This window comes from Lonchura striata, chromosome 5, assembly GCF_046129695.1.
Source record: "Lonchura striata isolate bLonStr1 chromosome 5, bLonStr1.mat, whole genome shotgun sequence".
Lineage (NCBI taxonomy): Eukaryota > Metazoa > Chordata > Aves > Passeriformes > Estrildidae > Lonchura > Lonchura striata.
Window position 1 is genome coordinate 7,514,773 of NC_134607.1, and position 18,665 is coordinate 7,533,437.

Consider the following 18,665-nt stretch of genomic DNA (forward strand, 5'->3'; position numbering starts at 1 on the left):
TTCACTTGAATCCATTCTACCATTTAAAGCCAGTAAATTCTCCTATAGTCTGTGATGGTTTCCACTGTGAGGATTTTCCCAGTGAGATTGTATTTCCTGTTGGACAATGTCCAGCAGCTTGTAAATTAAATTGTGGGAGGGTAGTGGGGAAACAAGCCCTGCAACCACACTGCTGTTTTCCCAGCTTAATTCAGCACAGGAACAGGAAGCAGGCATTACAAGAATACTAATTTTCAATTGCATTGAAAATAACCCAACTTTAGTTCCAAAATTTTACATATTTCAGTATATTAGATTGGATTTGTAAATGGTACTTTGTTTTTATTTTAAGTACATAAATGTTTGATACAAAGATTAAAAAATGCTCCACATTCTGCTGTTCCTCTTTCCAGCAGTCATTAGCGGAGTCTCAGCATGCTACTTCCCATCTTTTAGGAACTGATTAACAATTACATGATTGTAAATAGCTAATTGCTGTATTATCTGGACATAACATTGCCACATTAATAATGTAAACCAAAGTAATCCAATAATGGAAACCTTTCGTGTGCCATTAGTTCAAATGAGTGGTTATGGATTAAATTAGCAAGTCATGCACAACTGGCAAGTTAAAGCTTGGATGTGAAGTTGTTCATGTCTTCTTACAGCACCAGAAGATGCATTTATTCAGGAATCAGCCCAAGTCTCGTCAGTGGTCCTGTCTAATTATAGGAGGAATTGTAGTTCACTAGAGCTAGGCCAGATTCTGAGTTTTCAACTTCACTGGTGAGAAGTGGGTCTGGGAAGCTGGGGGAGGGACCAAGATCTCTCCTGTCATATTCTGGTTGATATTTAACTAATTGTTTTAAAAATGCATTTGCACAGTTTAAAATGTAATTTCAGAAAAGTAAAATTCAAAGTTGAAAGATTATTTCAAAGCTATAAAACTCATTCTGCTTATACAAAAATCCAAGCAAAACATTCTGACTTTGCTTTGTTAATACTTGAATTTCAAATATCTTCTCATTAGTTCAATCTGCTCTTTCTGGTGGATAAAATTTTATCTCCCTGCATTCTTCTTTTCAATTCATCTGCCTTATCTCTAATTAGCTCTCCCCAACCCTTCCCCACAACAAGGCTGCTATAGTGGTTCTGTTTGAAACTTGCATTTGCCTTCCATGTATTGGATTCCAAGTTTTGCAACATGCCCACTTCCTCTATTTGCTAAGCCAGGAGAACAAAGTACTGTCTCTGTACACACATACACACACCATTTTTCTCAGGACTAGGCTAGGCTGCAAAATTAGGATCTTGGTTTCAAAGACACTCTGCAGGCAAAGCAAGCTCATTTCAGAGAACTAGTTTGCTCTTCTGAAAAAAATAAAAGGGCAGGAACAGATCCCAGTTGACAAGCTTGGGAACACTTGCAGCAAGGTTTTGGCTCAGTCATCCTCAGTTGCACTGACTAAAAAGAATAAAAACATGGCCTGCTTTAGATAGGATCAAAGGTGCCAAAAATGGCGTAAGTAGATTTTTATTGTCTTCTGTGAGTTTTGATGGTTTTCTCAGTAAGTCTTGATTTCTTGTTGGACAACTTCCAGCAGTAACTGCAGTTTGTGTGTAAGATAATCTGAAAGGGTGGAAAAAAAAAGAAGGAAGCTTAGTCCAGAGGAAACCCTGAGATATGGCTGAAAATCAGAGCATCAGCACTGATGGCTGGAGCACTTTATATTGGCAGATCACTGTATCTATTTCCTTTCTTGTTATATGTTTTCTTCTATTTAGTGGTTACCGATGCACTTCCATGCAGCATCATATCAAAAGAAAACAAGACTTGGAACAGAAATGACAAACTCAAACCCAGGCCCTCATTTCTGAAAAAACCCTTGTGACACCATGCCTACATCCAAAGGAAATCTGTACTAGACACTGCCTGGAGTGGAGATGTACTTCATTTCCACAGCTACATTTGTGCCCAGACCATCCTGGCCTCTTCACCAAGCACACAGACCTCTGGCAGTCCTCTTCTCCTACCAGTCCTCTCCCCAGTCTTTCAGCAAGCAAATTTGTGTATGGGGTTGCAACATCTGCCTGTAGTCTCCCCATCCTAACTTTTTGTCTTTCTGCTCCACATTGGACAAATTTCACCCAGAGTTGGTAATCCCAAAGACATGATAAAGTTTAGTAGGTACTAGGGCTGGGGTAGGAAAGTGACCCTCTTTGTTCCCCCTGTTGGTAGACCTCAGCCTTGTCTTTGTTAAAACAAATGAGGCTGTGCCTTGGGAAAGACACCAGAGTGGTGCCAGGGGACATAATTTAGGTTTCATGAGGTCTGTTGGTCAAGGAGCAATTTGCATCAGAGATGAGCCCTGGGAACAAACCAGCATCCTGACCCTTGAGGGTGTTTAGATCCACAGTACTGAAAGTGAAATGCATACTTACAAAACAGGTTGCGGCAGCGGTCTGACATCTGCCTGTGAATTATGAGGTAGTAGACTGGAAAACCACTCAAAACTATGGTGCATCCAATGCTAATGTTCACAGGGTCTGAATAGAAAGACATTGCCACTGTGAAGAGGCAGATGATGGTAAAAAAGACAGGAACAAACAGGGGAACCTGTGGAAAAAAGCACAGAAGAAAAAATCAGGGAAAACTATCAGGGAAAACTGGTGGCTGTAAGCCGATCAGACTCCGTATGTGCCAGCACACACTGCATTTGTTTATCCATCTAAATAAAATGAGAAGAATCATATCCTGTCCTGCAGAATGCTTCTGTACAATCAGAGCGCAAACAACTGCAACAGCTTCAGAGCCCAGTGTGCCTTGTGAGGTGCATGCCCCTTATATTCATGTGCACCAAAATCTAAACCTCACTTGAACTGGAAGCCAGGCAGGGGGAGAAGCCACCTACACCCCACAGCTCTGTGAATGTCCTGCTCCTGTGCATGCACAGGCACACACATCTACTTGCCACCTAAGGCAACTGCTGAGGGAAAATCTGAAGCCAAGAAAGAAGTGACACTTTGAATCAAACTGTTCTTTGCTTATAAAACTCATGACTCGTGTTGACCTGCCTCCAGGTCGCCTGAGACTTACTTAGAGTGACTAAACCAAGACAAACCAGACTCCTGCACCAAGAACTCCAGCTTCAGTGATACCATGAAGAAAATCAAAGCAGCACTGAGCACTTCAGCCATACCCTATTGGATGAGCCAATTCATCTGGGTTATTTGGAGAGCAAATAGGAAGACTGCAATAAATAATAAAACTGTGAAACACTCCTTCTGTCTCTGGATCCAAACTCAGCCAAATGACTCCTTGCCATGGCTGATGGAATGAAGGAGCTTCTCTCATATAGGGTGACAATCTTTACCAGTAATAAATATTGTATTTTGGATACACAACATGCCAAGTTGGAAGAGATCAGTTGCTCTAGGTATGGCAGCCATCCAGCCATCAAACAAACTTAGGTACTCTTGTCTTTCCAGCCAGAGTATCTCCTGCCAGCCGCTCATACACGCACACACACTGCACATCTGCTCGAGAGGTGTGCAAGCGGACTGCTCCCTCCTCTTTCTGGTGTTTTCTGGCCGTTTTTAACTCGAAATGCTGCATGAGAATGGGTACCAGCGCTGTCACACGGACGCCAGGCTTTGTTCTCCGCCGGGCAGCGGCAGGGACCGCCCGTGTGCGGCCGCTAGAGCGCAGCACGCACCCGCGCCACCTGCAGCCCCTGCCGCTTGCACAGAATTGAGAAAAAACAGGGAAAAGGCGGGGGGAAACCAGCCGAACTGACCCAAAGGCCACTATTTCCCTCCCTCCCCCGTTTAATCGATATTTAGGAGCCGCTAGAAGTCTCAATCTTTGAAGAAAGCCAGGGCAAAAACCTCGGCATCTGAAACCATCAGCAGTGCTACCCACTAATAAATCTCCCCTGAGAAGATTGGTTTGAAAGGAAAACTAAAAACTTAATTCAGTTTGTTTCTGGGGGAGTACATGAGTGCAGCCAACTAACAAACGGGGAAGCCTTAAGGTGTCTGCTGAATGCAAAGGCAGAGAAGAAAAGTTATCCCCAACTTTGCAGGAGGATGCAAGAAGCTCATAGAGGAGCCCTGAGAGCTGCAGGAAGTGTTTCTGTCCCCAGAGCTCCTCACTGCCCAGGGCCAGCATCCCTGAAGGTCCTCTCTCTTCCCAGGAGCTGCTGCCTGGAGGCACCATGAGGGGTGACCAGAGTCAGGAACAAACTGTCTGCCTCCAGCACCACCCCAGCCTAATGCCTTCTGCACATTCCCCAGCAGTGGGAAAGGTGCCTGAGCACAGGAAAGCTGCTCCAGCACCAGCTCCAGCATCCCCTGCTGACATGAGGGGGATCCCAGCACCCAGCAGAGTGGGAAAGGCCACAAGAGGGGCCCACGACTTTACATGAGACAATATTTCTATGCCAGCAGACGATTCCTCCCAAGTCAGGTTCGCTCCCAGGACCCCTCCACCCATGTTCCTTTTCCCTCAAGCCTGACAGCTTTCTGCTTCTCAGCTAGAGCTGGGACTTACCTGCCACTGAAATAACATCCAGGCAAGAGTCCCTTCTTGTAGGCCACAAGAGATGAGCCAGAGAACTGCTCTCTCTACACTTCCCAGTTCCAAGCCTGAAACCTTGTCCCTTGTAGCAAGCAGTCTTCTAACAGATGCATCTGGTGACCCCGTGTAGAACTGGCTTTATAGGATTTTTCACATCTGGCTGTTTGGGCACATCAACCAGTTTCAGGAGCTCCCCACAGGCATTCTTAAGCATCAGGGACTGAAACCCTTTAGAGCCTAAAGGCAACCGTGGCCATGTAATGCTGTAATTATGAGCAAATCAAAGGGAGGGAAGCCAGGCCTGCAGGTTCCACTCTGTGCTTTTACCTTGAAGGGGCTGTGGAGCTCCGGGTGACGGTGGCGATGGACGATGAGCCCAAGGGTGGCTAATCCTATGAAGAGCCATCGGGAAAAGCTGAAGAAGTTCAGCAGATGGTAGATGTCTCCGATGCACACCATGGCAGTGACCAAAGGGAACTGAGCATTGTGAACATGAAATACAGTCATTACAGCCACGGATCACCTCCTCCAACCCCCCTGCAACTACTTCACAGCCCCAGCATTTTGGAGGTCAGAGAGCTTTACAAAACAGTGTCACAGACTGAAGACAAAATACCTAAAATATTATCCATACTACTTATCTGTAGTGCTACAGAAAAGAGTTGTTGGAAAGGATGGAAGCCCAGTGTTCCCTACACAGAGTGATCATTTCAAGATCAGCAGCATCTTTGATGCTTCATGTCCAAGCCAGGGCAATTAAAACATGCCTGATGCAAAAGCCTGCACTGCTGGTACACAGGCTATCTACAATGACATCTGCTAAGATTTTAGCAGCTCAGCCAAGCTGCAACAGGCACTGCAGCACAGATGGGATGGAGCTGGACCATTGCCATAAAAAAAAAAAAAAAAACCTGAACAAATCAAAACACGAGACCAGACCATGTCTACAAATACTCACTCCCTGCATTTCCACCACACCTGGGAATTCTAAATTTCCAGATAGCCAAAGCCTGGCAGAGCTATTTTCATAAGGCAGTGTCAAACACCACCTGTGGCAGATGGTAGGGACTGTACTTTTAAAAAAGGTGTCTAATGTTATAAGGCAGGGACTTCAAGGTTGTACATTTGGATACCACTGCTGGCTCAAGGGGACTTAAACTTTGCAGCCATTTCCTGTATCCTTCCTTCTTTATTTTTCAGGGGGTAATTTAATGTCCCAACACCCTCTAAAACTCCTCAGTTTATCCAGTCCTTGCAAGAAAGCCAAGACAGCAAAAGAACAGAGCATGTCACACATAGCCAGATTTCCTTACCATTAATATGACAGCAGGAAGGGGGGTATGCCTTCTAATGTGGATCATGGAGAAGAGAGGAGGCCACTGCCCTTCCCTGGAAGCCACAAACAGAGTCCTAGGAAAAGACAGGGAGCCCTGTACATTAGCATTCTACATCCACATTAGAAATTAGATGAGTCACTAGACTGACCCGAGGCATCAAGGCACCCACTCCCTTCCCCAGCACAAGTCTGCTGCTATTCAAGGCCATTCATTTTGCCTTTGGCTGCACTTTCACAGAAAGTTTGGTTTGGGTTGGAACCCCCTCTCCACCATGGGCAGGGACAATTTCCACTAGACCAAGTTCCTCAGAGCTCCACTTTGGGGCATTTGCAAGAAAACCAAGGCTGAGCTCCCACAGCTCTCCCAAGACCAGTTCAGTGCAGTTCAGAGCCCACCATCAGAACCACTGGCAGTGTCTCCTTGGGTGCCTCATTAGCAAAGACCTTTGGGCAAGTCCAAAGTGACCATGAATGAACTCAGACTGGAAATAGGAGTAAGAAAGTCTCTTGCCATCAAAAAAGGAATTAATCTTTCTAGTGAAAAGGAAGTGGAGGGATCACAATATTTAATTTTTTGTAAGAGAAACTGGTGAGTTTATGAAATGGGATTGTCAGCTTTGAAGCCTATATTCTTATATGTACATATACCGAAAAAATAAAGGACAATCTCCTCAAATGACAGATGGTTTCCAATCCTCTGGTCAGCTATTGGAAAATACAGTTTGACATACTGCCAAGAGACAGCTACACACAAGAACAGCTACAAAATGAGAGCAGAGAGTTCCTTGCTTGCATCCCTCCTTTGACTTGTGAAAGAGCAATTAGGGAGAAGACAATCACATCCAATTTTAGAAACTTAATATCCTCAAACAAACCATGCCAGAGCATCAGCTGGGCTGAAGCAGGGCCCCAAGCAGCTGGGGCATGAGTGTACAACTGGTTTTATTGCTGTCTCTGTGGCTTTGCAGGGGTGTGGCTGGCAGGCAGCCAGAGAGGCCCCATCAGTGTTTATATGCAGTGATTCTGCAGTGATTATGTTAATGATGTCAGGATGGGGAAGAGAAGGTCAGAAGGGGACATGAAGAACCTCTGTGCTGTCCAGAAACTTCTTATCCTCAAAGAAAACCATTATCTGGAGCAGCTAATGGGAAGGATTGTCCACACCTGTATTTAATACACGACTTCAGGGTAGCGGATCAGATAATTCATTAGCTTTCAGGCTGTGAAACATTCAGACCGATGGATCTGAATCAAAGCTGTGAAGCAAAATCCACTGCAGAGAGTTTGCTCAGCTCCACAGGACCAGCACAAGATACTTTTTCATAAAGCCTGCCCTCCTCTCCAATTTCAAGGCTCCCACAAGGGCATGGAATGTGGCAGACGGTGAAGCTGGCAAGTTTATTTTTCCATGGAACAAAGCTTTTCTTATTGCTGTAACAAGACTTCTTGAACCTTGACTATTGCTTTAGGAGTAGCCCATCCCAATGACATTTCACTGACTTCAAAGCAAAGTTCTCAAGGGAGAGTTTGCCTAGAGAGCCTCACATCAGAGGGACCCCACTCCCTCCAGCAGCACAGCTGGGTGAACCCCCTGGAAAGAGACTCAATCTCACTGAGCAGCTGCCAGCATCAACAAAGCCTTTAGTTTACCAGAAACATTGACATTCCACTTTAAACTGGGGATTTAACTGAAGGGTAGGGGAGAAGATAAAAGTCTTTGTTTGTAGCCAGTCTTGGATACCAAGGTCTGGACCTGGTCAGAAATAGAAAAAGCAGACTCTTAGCCAAAAGGGACCATCCTGTAACTGACAACCTGGGAGTCAAAAGCCTTATTTTTTCCACAAGAGTGGCTAAAATACCACTGTGTGGATGGGTAATTACACAGGTTGGTGATGCTTCCCTCTGATTCTGTGAGCCAAAAGCCTAATAGACCATTAGGGATGTGACCTTGAAAATGTGAAGATTCCTCCATTCATGGTTCCAAAGCAGGACAGTGCGACAAGGATGGGGACCACGGAGATCAGGCTTTTAAAGGCTCGCTGCACAAAGCTCTGGAGGAAGAGCAAACTTGACTTTAGGGAACATGAGGTGATCTCTAGATGACATCAGACTCCTTCTTCCATTGAAGGAGTAATATAGAAATCATAAATCTCCTATTTTCTACTGTCATCTGCAGGTTACTTTTCATTATCTTTTAGGCACAACAAGAAGAATTTACTGTTGCCCAGTAAACCAGAGAAATTCCAAAGCAATAAAGCATTTCATAGGAAAACCATCTCTGAAAGACTTGCCATAACCGCAGCATAAGCTGGCCACACTGAGGAGATAACAATAGCAATGACAACTCACCACAGCCACAGCAGGAGAAGCCATAACATCTTCTGTTCCCAGGACTGTGTAATAGGAGACGTTGGTGAGCATGTATCCCACAATTACCATGATCACAGACACGATGACAGCCAGGGGGATATTTCTGCAAGGAATGGAAACACACACACACACACAAAGAACAAGCTGCTATCCCTTGTTATGCACAGTACTACTGCAGTTTTTATCTGGTAGTACAATTGACTGCAGCCAAGTGAACCCACAAACTTATTCCTCCTGTACTGCAGGGAAAGCTGTGGGACCCCCAGGCATGGTAACCCAGGGCAGCTTCCTACCAGCCTTACCGTTCAGGTTTGACCAACTCCTCACGCACAAAGCTGGTCTGAAACCTGCACGATGGGAAGAGATGGGTGAGAGACTGAGTCGTGCTGAGGGCACCTCTCTGCTGCCCGGGAAGTGCCCTCCCATCACACCTACCAGCCGGAGTATGCGAACATGCCTGCATAGAAAGCCAGGGGGAGCTTGTCCAGAACCAGCGACTGTCTGTCAAAAGCATCCTGGAAGTTCTCGGTGTGGCCTGCAGAGGAGATAAACAACGGACACACAGCAGGGAAACGTCAGACAGGCTTCCTTCCCTGTAGGATAACATCCCTTGTACCTCTTGCCCAGACTTGGGAAGAGTGTTTGTAATTTCCTTGGAGAAGGGTATTTGAATTAACTTCATTGCTCTTGCTGATATGTTTACTTTCCTATAGTGACATTAAAAAAAAAAAAAAAAATAAAAATCTATCCCTTGTCCAGTTATGGTAGGCATTTTAAGAAGGGCAACAACAATACAACAATAACTAGTTGTTCTTGTTATTGCCCTTCTTGAAATTGTTATTGTTAGACCCTGATGTGGGAAGAGAAGATCATGGAGACGAGCTGATCCCAGCTGTCCTCTCGTTCCTTTAAGCCCAAAATTAAGTTGTTGGATTGACCCCTATGTTCGGTCCCCAGCCCCCTCAGCAGCTGGACACACACTCCCCTTTGATGTGGAGCAGCCAGTGAGGTGGCTAACTCAGCTCTTGCTGTGCTCTTTCCTGTTTCTGCTGCTGGAGCTCTGACCCCAGCCCTGTGCTGGCCAGAGCATGGGAACCAGGCTGGAGGAGGGGGTGGGAGCTGGGACCTGCCAGTCTGACCCACCACCACTCACCCAGAGGAAAGGACACAGAGTGAGAAGCAAATAACATGTTCAAAGTAGAGGTGTCTCAGATATTTACCAACTCCCCTAATTTTCCTTCAAGTTCTCTGCTTGAAACAACAAAACAAAACTTAAAAAAAAAAATCAAAGTCAGGATTTTCTAAATCAAAACAAAAAGATTTAGAGAAGGGAGCAATTCTGAATGGCCTCTCATTCAAACACAGTCAAAAAGAATTGCATTCCCAACAGTTTCAAATCCAGGTAACCCAAGGTTTGATTCTACATCTACGTTCAATTTTCCATAATAAACTCTCTTTAAGAGGTGAGAAGCTTTCCTAGTTGGGCTTTACCAGGCAAAGTGTGACATGGCATGGAGCACATAGAGAAAATCAGGGCACTTCTATGGAGGTGCTTCTGCAAGAAGTTCAGTGACGAGATTTGGGCACTTGGGTTTGTGTGGCAAGCACATTTCTCTCCCTCTCAGGATTTTTCATAGAGGTGCACAGAGAGAAATGAAAGAGAAAACAATTCTATATCTGCTCCTTGTTTTTCCCATGTGGAATGTGTTTGGAGAATTGTTTACTGGGGGGGGGGGGGCGGGGGGGGGGGTGATTTCTTGATTGGATTCAGGTGAGGATTGTTTGAACCTAATGGCCAATCCAACCCACCTGGGGCTGGACTCTCCAGAGAGGGTCATGAGTTGTGTTAGAGAAAGTAGTATATAGTTTTAGTATCTTCCTTTTTATATAGTATATTAATGTATTTTAGCATAGTTATAATAAAGAAATAATTCAGCCTTCTGAATTGAGTCAGACATCATCATTTCTTCCCACTGGGTTTTCCTGCATTTACAATAGGTTTGAAACACTGGCCCAGCAAGTCTCTAATATAAGCCTGAGCCAAAGAGAAGGTAATGGCAGAAGTGCAATCAAAAAAAAGCAGCACAAAGCAGAGGAATCATGCAGAATTATTTAAAAGTGCAAAACTGATTTTAAGCACCAAAAAAAAAAAAAAAAAAAAAAAAAGTCAATTTGAAAATACGTTTGAAGAAAACTAACCCAAAATGTAGGAGTGGGTTTATTGGGGTACTTTTTTTATGTTCCAAAACGATGGCTAGTAAGTGATGGTGCATGAAAAGGATTTATTTCCTGCAATGCATTAATGAGCAATTTACAGTACCCTGTGAGTCACATTAAACACAGCCCATCACACTGGAGTCTCTTGGTTAATTCTCCCTCCAGATGTTACCTGCACTTCTTCTCCCCACCAGAGGACGGGTGCCAGGGCTCCAGATTGTCATTTGAAGGCAATCCTAGCAATAACGGCTCAGGATTCCTAGCTGCAGGGCAGTCCTTTATTTCAGAAGCCTGCCAGCCCAAGGGGAGCTTTGCATGTTCAAAGGAACCAGCTCCAGACATCAGAAAGAAACATGAACATGGAGCCCATTGCCTGTGGTGTTTTCTCTGCAGAAGAAGGTAATAGCATGAAGAAGGAACAGGCTTCATCCCTTGGGTGGGAATGCCTTGGTCTTTTCTATAAACTGAGGCTTGGATTAAAGCCAGTCCTCTTGTATCATTCACAGAAAATTCTACTTGTAGCGTTTTTCTCCCCCACTCTGCCTATGGGCATGAAATCCTGTACCAAGTTCATTGTAAATTCACTAAATTACCACCCATCTCTGGATGTAAAACACATTAGCTTGTGCCACAGAAATGTTAGAGATGCCATTACCAGAGCTCAGATGAGGGCTGGTAGCTCATTACACAGCTGTGACTGGCACAGGGGATGCTGTCACATATCCTAAATGTCCATCGAATATATGCTGCTTTGGAAAGATTTTGAGCTACACTGGAAATAGCTAAGTCTGACTCCAAAGAAAGACCATCTGCATAGGCAGGTCAGGGTGACCCTGGGTAGACTCATACATCCTCTGGCACTAAAATGACTAAACTCTGGAAAAAGCACCACCCAGCCAGGTGCATCAGCCCAGTGCAATGATGCAGCTTTGTGCCAGCTACACCGGGCTCAGCTTCCAGCTAATTCACATCTGGCACATGGACAGAGAAAGCTCCTGCCAGCTGAGTGAGCACCACACTTGTCACTAAGAAAAGCCATTACAAGGGTTCACAATCAGCACCCTCCACGCAGCAACACCTACCCTGGGCCAGCAGCATCATCCCTGGCACGATGATGAGTGCAAGAGCCAGGAGTTTGACAACGGAGAGAACTGTCTGCAGTCGCGCACTCCAGGTGACACTCCAGGAATTGAGGGTGAGGACCGTGTCTGGAGAGGAAACCACACTGCCACAGCTGCAGCCTGGGCTCAACACACACAGGAAAAAATACAGCAGCTCTCCCTGCCCTAGGGGTGCTGGGGGAAGGTGGCATCTTTATGCCTTAGAGAGGATGCCTGGGATGAGAGATGTCAGGAAACGTTGGTCCAGCATACAGTGTTTAAAGAGGGAGCTCACTTACACTCCTAAAAGGGAGTAGGAACCTGGCTCCTGCTGGGTGATCCACACCTGCCTGGGGGAAAGGCGTGGGACATCTCAGCAGCCCACTTCACAGCATTCCCTGTGCCAGACCACATCAGTCTGGAGCAGGCAGGGCAGTTTCACGGGCTGGATACACCAGAAGAGGAGTCCAAGACCTCAAGCCTTACACCCACAACTCATGTGGCTTTTGTACAATTACACATGGAGAGTTTCTTGTCCCACACCTAGCTAAATCCCCCTACCTAGGGCTCCAGCTGGTCTACAGGGTGGCCCGTTCCACTTCCTAGAGAGTACAATGGCCCAAAACCATCACCTTGAATTGGACAATTTTGGTTGGCTGAGGAGGTAAGACAAGACCCTTATCCCACAGTTGTCCCAGGCAATAACACCCCATAACTCCTAGTCTAGGGCAGAGAGGCCAGGATGGACAATCCCATAAATGTTAGTACTTACAGTAGCCCAGGAGAGAAACGAGCTTCACTGCAGGGACAGGGGCAGCACAGGGGGCGAAAAAGGGCTCCAGCATGTAGCGTCCAAATGCCAGGGAAATCACAGCACTGTTGGCAGGCCTGGAGTGGGAAGTGTGGGGGGAACCAAGAACAAACTCCTCTGAGGATGGCTGGAAAATGATATGAGGTAAAACTGCACAACACTTGGCAAGGGGAGCAAGTTTCCCCACCTGGCTTAATCCTCTCACCCATGCAGATGGTGAATTCCCATGGAGTTTTGCTCATAGGTTTTTCTCAGTAAATGGGTTAAAAACCACATGCTGCAGAATGATTAATTTCCAACTTGAAAGCAAAAGTTGAGATTAATCATACTGAGCAATACAAGTGTAGTTCATGTGTTCTGCTTCATCTAAGCTTACACGAAGGATACAGGTTATTGAGAGGTGAGGACTTCCTTTTTAATGTTAAAAAAAGAAGTCGTTCACAATTTTATAAATTACTGAACTTGGGGCTAAGACAGGAAGTTGTCTCCACTTTCTGAATCTGAAAAAACCAAAGAAGTTTCACACTGAAAACAGAAGATCTGAAATAAATCTGGCATCTATTGTCAGTCTCCAAAATATACCACAGCTCTTGGGGGATACGAGCTGCCAGGGGAGAAGAGAGATATTCTTCAAGTACAGAACATATTCAACATTTATAACTATCTCCACATTGTGTCTTCTTCCTTTTATCACTAAAAAATCTTTTAAAATCATTCAGCTTGTTTCTACTCTTTCCTTTACAAACTGCCTGGACCTGGCGCCATAACTTTTGGTGTTTTAAATTATCACTGCATCCAGGAAGGGGCAAGCAAACCAAATCTCTTACCTGATAGCAAAAAATTCTGCCCACAGGAATAAGAAGCTTGGCAGAGGCCCTAGTGTCTCCAAAATGTAGATATAATGTCCACCAGACTTGGTGATTCTTGTTCCAAGTTCTGCATAACACAAGGCACCTGGAAAAGTTCAAGTAAAAATGTACCAAGTAAATAATCCCAGGGATTTTCCCTTTTCTGTGTGATTTTTAAAAACAAATATGTTTAAAATAAGTAGTGAATGAGAGGAAGAAAAAGAGGTTTAACAGAACCACTCTTCCCTATTTCTGTGCACTACCATGGTTTGAAGTAAATTTTCAAGTAATTGGCTTACCTGTCAGGTGGAAAGCAATTCTCTATTTTGTGGTTAATGTTACAACATTTCTGTGGAAGCTCTGAAGAGGGGCGTGTGATAGATATGCTGTACAGAGCTACAAGAGGTTTCCTTTGAAAGATACCCTGGATTCTTGCTTCTCCTCACTCTTAGACTGGTGAAATGGTGTTTACAAAGCAGCTACAACAGCTCAGCCACAAGCTGTGGCTGAACTGGTCATTTCAATCATGTTTTTCATCCCAGGCCACATTCTTGTGTCCTTTTCTTGCATCTTCACATAAATCCCTTCCCTCCTTTGAATCCAGTGGTGACATGGCCATGCCTCCAAGTCCCATGGCAATTGTGCCACATTCAGGTCATGCAGGATGGTGACCCACCTCAATGTTTTCCTGCCTCCCTGTTGGAAAATTTGTGCACAATTCCTGTTCAAAGCATCACATATTGGCAGAGAGCTCACAAGATTCCAGTGGGTCCTTTAAATGCTTCAAGCATGCATGTAAGTATGTTCCTGAGCTCATGGAATGGAACTTGTATATATGCCCCACTTGAAAGGAAAAAAAACATAAAAGAAACCAGACCTTTTAAATATACTGCCAAAAACTGTCAAAGAAATGATCAGGGGAGGTCATCAAGCTGGTAAAAGGGAAGAACAAACCAACAAATCCAGCTACAAAATGCAATCACTTGATAAAGAGGCTCCCAAGGCATTTCCAGGAGACTGTATCAAAGGATGCTGTACAGGGAGAAACCTTTGCAAGTGCAGAGCTTGGCTATGTGATTACACATACATTACACACACATTCTCATTTACTGCTCTGCTTGGTTATAAGAAACACCATGCCCACCTTATACTGCCAGCTTTTCTTTAAGCAGAAGTGTATAATTCACCAAACAGCCATACAGAGGTTGCAGTGTGAAATATGGGTATGCATATGCTAAGAGCAAGACCAACTTGTTGCCCTATTAACAATGGAATAGCTCGATTTCTAAACTTGCGTATACATGCCATAGTGTCAAAATGATTTTTTTTTCACATGGAGAATTTCTCTTTCTTGCTTGTTTGTGGTTTTTTCCCTTTTTAATTTTTTTTTGTTGTTGTTTTTTTGGGGGGGTTTTTTTTGGTGGATTTTTTTTAGTAAGTTACAACAGAAGACGAATGTTAAACTCACCACTATAATAAGCATCAGATTTCTCTCCTGGGCTGGGAGAACTTGCAGCCATCCTAATAGCACCTTTAAAGAGTTTCTGAGATGGTGATTTTTTACAGATAATGAAAGAAACCAAAAGCCATGTATTATTTTATCCACTGTAACTTACAAGAGCTAGAATGAAACTGTCATCAAAAAGACAACCTTTGTGAGAAAAGACTGGCACCAAATGACAGAAATCAAGCCAATAGTAACACACAGAAAGTGGGGCAACATCAGACATCCCCACACCATTTCTTACAGACACCCAACACCCACCCTGGGCTGGTGCAGCCCCTGCAGCTTCCCAGGCATTCTGTTCCAGCCATTCTCTCTGATAAAAAGGGGGGTCCATGGGGGATATTGGCACTCTCCCTCCTACTTTCTTCACAGTGTCTGTAAAAAGCACACCACAGCCCTCGATTCCCTTTTAGGTTTCTACATCTCTCTTCTCCTTTACAGAAGGTGTCCCCTCATTCTCTCCCAGCTTTCCTGGCAGAGACCATGCTGTCTCCATTCTCAGACACTGTCACTCCCCTGCCCTGGACTTGTACATGAATTGATATTCACAGACCATAAGTTCTGGAAGTTTGTTCATTACCCCAGGGAAATAATTTGAACTAAAAACTCCTAGTAACCATTTCCTGCAGCAGAAATTTGGGGGTTATTCATCTCTCAACTTTCTTAACATAAAAATGTGCAGGGGCTCCCCTCACCTCCCAGCTGCTTAAGCAAAGGCTGCCAAAGCTCAGCACTCACCAAACATGGAAAGGAGCCCACAGGAAAACCAGACGAGCAGGGAGAATCCCACGCTGCCGGAGTTTTTCAGGACTCCTTTGGGAGAAATGAAGATGCCACTGCCAACCATGCTGCCGATGAGCAGTGAGAAAGCCCGTAACAAAGTTATCTTTTTCCTCAGGAAGATGGCCTTTTCTTTCTTGTCTTTTCCCATGGCTTTCTTCTAATCACAGGGGAAGGTCCCACATTCAGGAGCTACAGTCTCCTTAAGGCTCACCTGTAAGACAAGGAGTTAGGGATTCAAGGATCTTCTTTTTGGTACAAAATTTTTTTCAGGAACTGGACAAGAGCTGTAGAATCTGTTCTCTCCAGCTGCAGGAAGTACCAGGCAAACCACAGGTGAGTAAAACACCTTTGGTATCATCTCTCTCATCAGTACAGCTCTCAAGAGACACTTCAAGTGTTTTCTGCTTCTTCTTCCAGGCAGCACAGAGTGTTACATGTTGCATGCCAGCCACACCTCAGGACAACTCTCAAATTTGACTTTGAGTAATGTCAGATTGCCCAGACTGTAACTGGCCAGCTTGGGGTTAATTTAATGGGATCTAATAGGGGGATACACTGATTTCAGCTCACTGGCAGGAAAGAGATTTAAAGTTGCAAACCTAACAATTAATACCTTGAGAATCTGAGATGAGAAGAACATTAAGCTGCATTAGTTGGTGCACAGAGAGGATTTAAGCTTTTTAAACTTCCTATCCACTCTTGCTGAATGAACTAGCCCAGATTTTCTCACTAGAAACACTTAGTCAGTGTTTCTTAATATAGTGTCAAGCTTTTTTGCTTTCAAAGTACTGAAGAGTCAGGAATAAGTACTGTTTGCAGTTGTTAAGACAGAGCTTAGTCATGACTAACAGATGTGCCATTTCTACTATTAATATATATTATAGAAATTCTTTGGTAATGGCAACAATGAAGTTTTTCCTAGAAAATGAGGAACTTCAGACACTTCAGGGATCCTAAATTAATACAGATTTAATTCTCACAAACTGCAGCAACCTCCCATTTCCCCTCCTAGTCTCTCCTGTCTATCACCCCTAAATTGGCAACTTCACCAAGAAACTCACCTTCTGCTTAGGTAGGTGAGATGAATTCAGGCCAGTTACTATAGCCTAATTTGCTGTAGCAAACCTGTTTGTAGTTTCCTTAATAGCAAGGTAGATGTTTTACACTAGTAATTATTCCTGGAAGAGCAGGCAGGACAAGTCTGGAGTAGATAATTTGGCTCTTGTCCAGCCTCCTGCCACACATCCCCAACAATGCTCACACACTCAGCTTCAGTGATTTTCTTTTCATTATTCTAACACAGTAAATTGCATTATGGTGAATATTTGCCCCAGCCCCATGGCTGTATATTATTGCAAAGTTACACTTTACATGAGTCCCTATTTTATGGGTTTCTTGAATCATTTAGTAATTGCAGTGGTGTGTCCACCAGGAGACAGTGGTCACCTCTAGAAGCAGACCAAAGCAGCCAGAAATTACTCTCTTGGTAGAGAGATAAAAATGTTCCCCTAACTTTAAAGGGGCAATTATTGTTACTACTCACCCAAGATACTCCCTGTATGCCCTGGGTAAACTCAGTGTAACCAAAGTATTTTCTCCCCCATCCCCAGCTCTTTTCCCACTTGGAAACAGGCAGGAGGAAGCAGGGTTATCACTTTCTCTGCACACATATAAGAAGCACATGCAGAAAGTCCTTTTTCCTGCAAGCAGCATGAGTTGGTTTCTCTGAGATTGTGCCAAGCCTGCACAAGCATCTTCTCAATCAAACTAGCCAAGTTTAGTTATTAAACTCTAATGAGTCCCATAGGACTCTTTAAGGCTGAGATGGGTCATATCAGCCTCATCTGGTCCCACAGAGCTGCTTCTCAAGGTCCCAAAACCTCACAGGGCTGCTGGGGATGGTGGCTCTGGAAGAGCAGGGATAGACCCCTGGGAGCCTCCCAACCTCTCAGCTGCAGTTCCCTCAGACACCAATTAATAACCTTAATGTGAAATACCAATATGGTCTGGTATTTCTCAGCTGAAGGGAGACCCACACAGCATTCATTTGCAGGGGTGAAACACAGAGCCTCACAAACTGAACTGAAGAGAGATGCTGTGCAGAGCTATGTCTAAAGCACAGTTTGGAGAGAATTAAAAGTGCACTTATCTGTTTGGCTGGGTTTTAAACAAAGCAGGTGCATTTACAATCCATCAGACTCCCATTTCTTGCTGGGATCCTGAAGCCATAGAAGACAGCGTCTCTTTGCAGGTTCTGAAAATACACAGAGAGAGCAGGGGAGGAACAAAAAAAAGGAGAGATCAAATCGAATTTACAGACCAGGTTAATGATCCAAAGTAAACACCAAACTCTGTACTTCTGTCCCCATGCCTTTTTTTATTTTTATTTTTTATTTTAAAACTACTGCCATGCAAAAGTATGTGGGGATAAAACAATCCAGCCCAGTAAATTTGAGAAACATGAAAGTACTTGTTCCACAAGTGGTTGAAGGAGGAGGAAAAATGTGGAAAAGGGGAAAATAATATAAAGAGTAACAGAAAGCTATTGAACAGAACTTCAGAGTCACCTTGCAGAGCCCACAGCCCAGAGAGACCATTCCTGCCTGCTCTGCTTTCCAGCTGCATTCCAGCACCAGGCACATTAAAATTCAGGGATGTTAATCCTTGTGGCAATACTTAAGAATATTCACAATGTGCTTAGCTTAGTGCAAAGGAAGGAGGCAAAGCTGCTTTTTATTCACCCCTCTGACTTAAATGACAGGCTCAGATCCTTCTTGTCCCAAAGTACAGTACCTTTACAAGAGAGAGATCATCAGTCAGCAGGGCTGGAGAAAAACACTACTCAAACCTATTGCACAACTTATCGCATATATTGGCTCTTTCCTTCCTCGTTCTTCATTTACACTCATTTTATTGTTGGTTTGGGGATTTTTAGCTGTTAATCTTACCTCACAAGGACTGGAGCTTCGACGAAGAGGGAGGAGACAGGCGAAAAGAGAGAATCGTGTCTGTAGTGGTGACTAGAAGCCCCAGCCAAGAGCAGGACCCACTGTGCTCAGCACAGAGCCAGAGTGGATATTACTCTGATGAAAAGCTAGTGAGATAAACAAGCAAGCTGGAAAAGGAGAGGAGGGA

At 44.4% G+C, this 18,665-nt stretch overlaps 1 protein-coding gene across 3 annotated transcripts; it reads right to left on the minus strand.

Moving 5' to 3' along the window:
- Window positions 1-295: 295 nt before the first annotated feature.
- On the minus strand, window positions 296-18,665 carry LOC110472953 (cystine/glutamate transporter). Of its 3 annotated transcripts, XM_077783255.1 has the most exons (14): window positions 18,324-18,429; window positions 17,679-17,784; window positions 15,486-15,742; window positions 13,220-13,346; window positions 12,354-12,469; window positions 11,564-11,689; window positions 8,700-8,799; window positions 8,567-8,611; window positions 8,244-8,367; window positions 7,842-7,945; window positions 5,872-5,968; window positions 4,886-5,035; window positions 2,422-2,596; window positions 296-1,609 (listed from the first exon to the last, which is right to left on the minus strand). In XM_077783255.1, the coding sequence occupies exons 3-14, from the start codon at window positions 15,676-15,678 to the stop codon at window positions 1,545-1,547; spliced, it is 1,422 nt and encodes a 473-aa protein (XP_077639381.1). In that variant the 5' UTR covers window positions 15,679-15,742; window positions 17,679-17,784; window positions 18,324-18,429; the 3' UTR covers window positions 296-1,544. The 3 variants fall into 3 exon arrangements, with proteins under 3 accessions (XP_077639381.1, XP_077639382.1, XP_077639383.1); XM_077783256.1 differs by lacking the exon at window positions 18,324-18,429 and adding an exon at window positions 18,479-18,665 and having other exon boundaries at window positions 15,486-17,784; XM_077783257.1 differs by lacking the exons at window positions 296-1,609; window positions 2,422-2,596 and adding an exon at window positions 4,556-4,795 and having other exon boundaries at window positions 15,486-17,784.

What these genes read in the sequence shown, in the direction of transcription:
- LOC110472953 (XM_077783256.1), bottom strand. Translation starts at nt 15,678, where the DNA reads ATGGGAAAAGACAAGAAAGAAAAGGCCATCTTCCTGAGGAAAAAGATA. An exon ending in GGAATCTTCACATTTTCAAG is followed by an intron (nt 5,969 to 7,841) that starts GTCACATCCCTA and finishes GTCTTTTCCTAG; the next exon opens with GACTCTGTTTGTGGCTTCCA. An exon ending in AGCTCCACAGCCCCTTCAAG is followed by an intron (nt 2,597 to 4,885) that starts GTAAAAGCACAG and finishes TTTTTTCCACAG; the next exon opens with GTTCCCCTGTTTGTTCCTGT.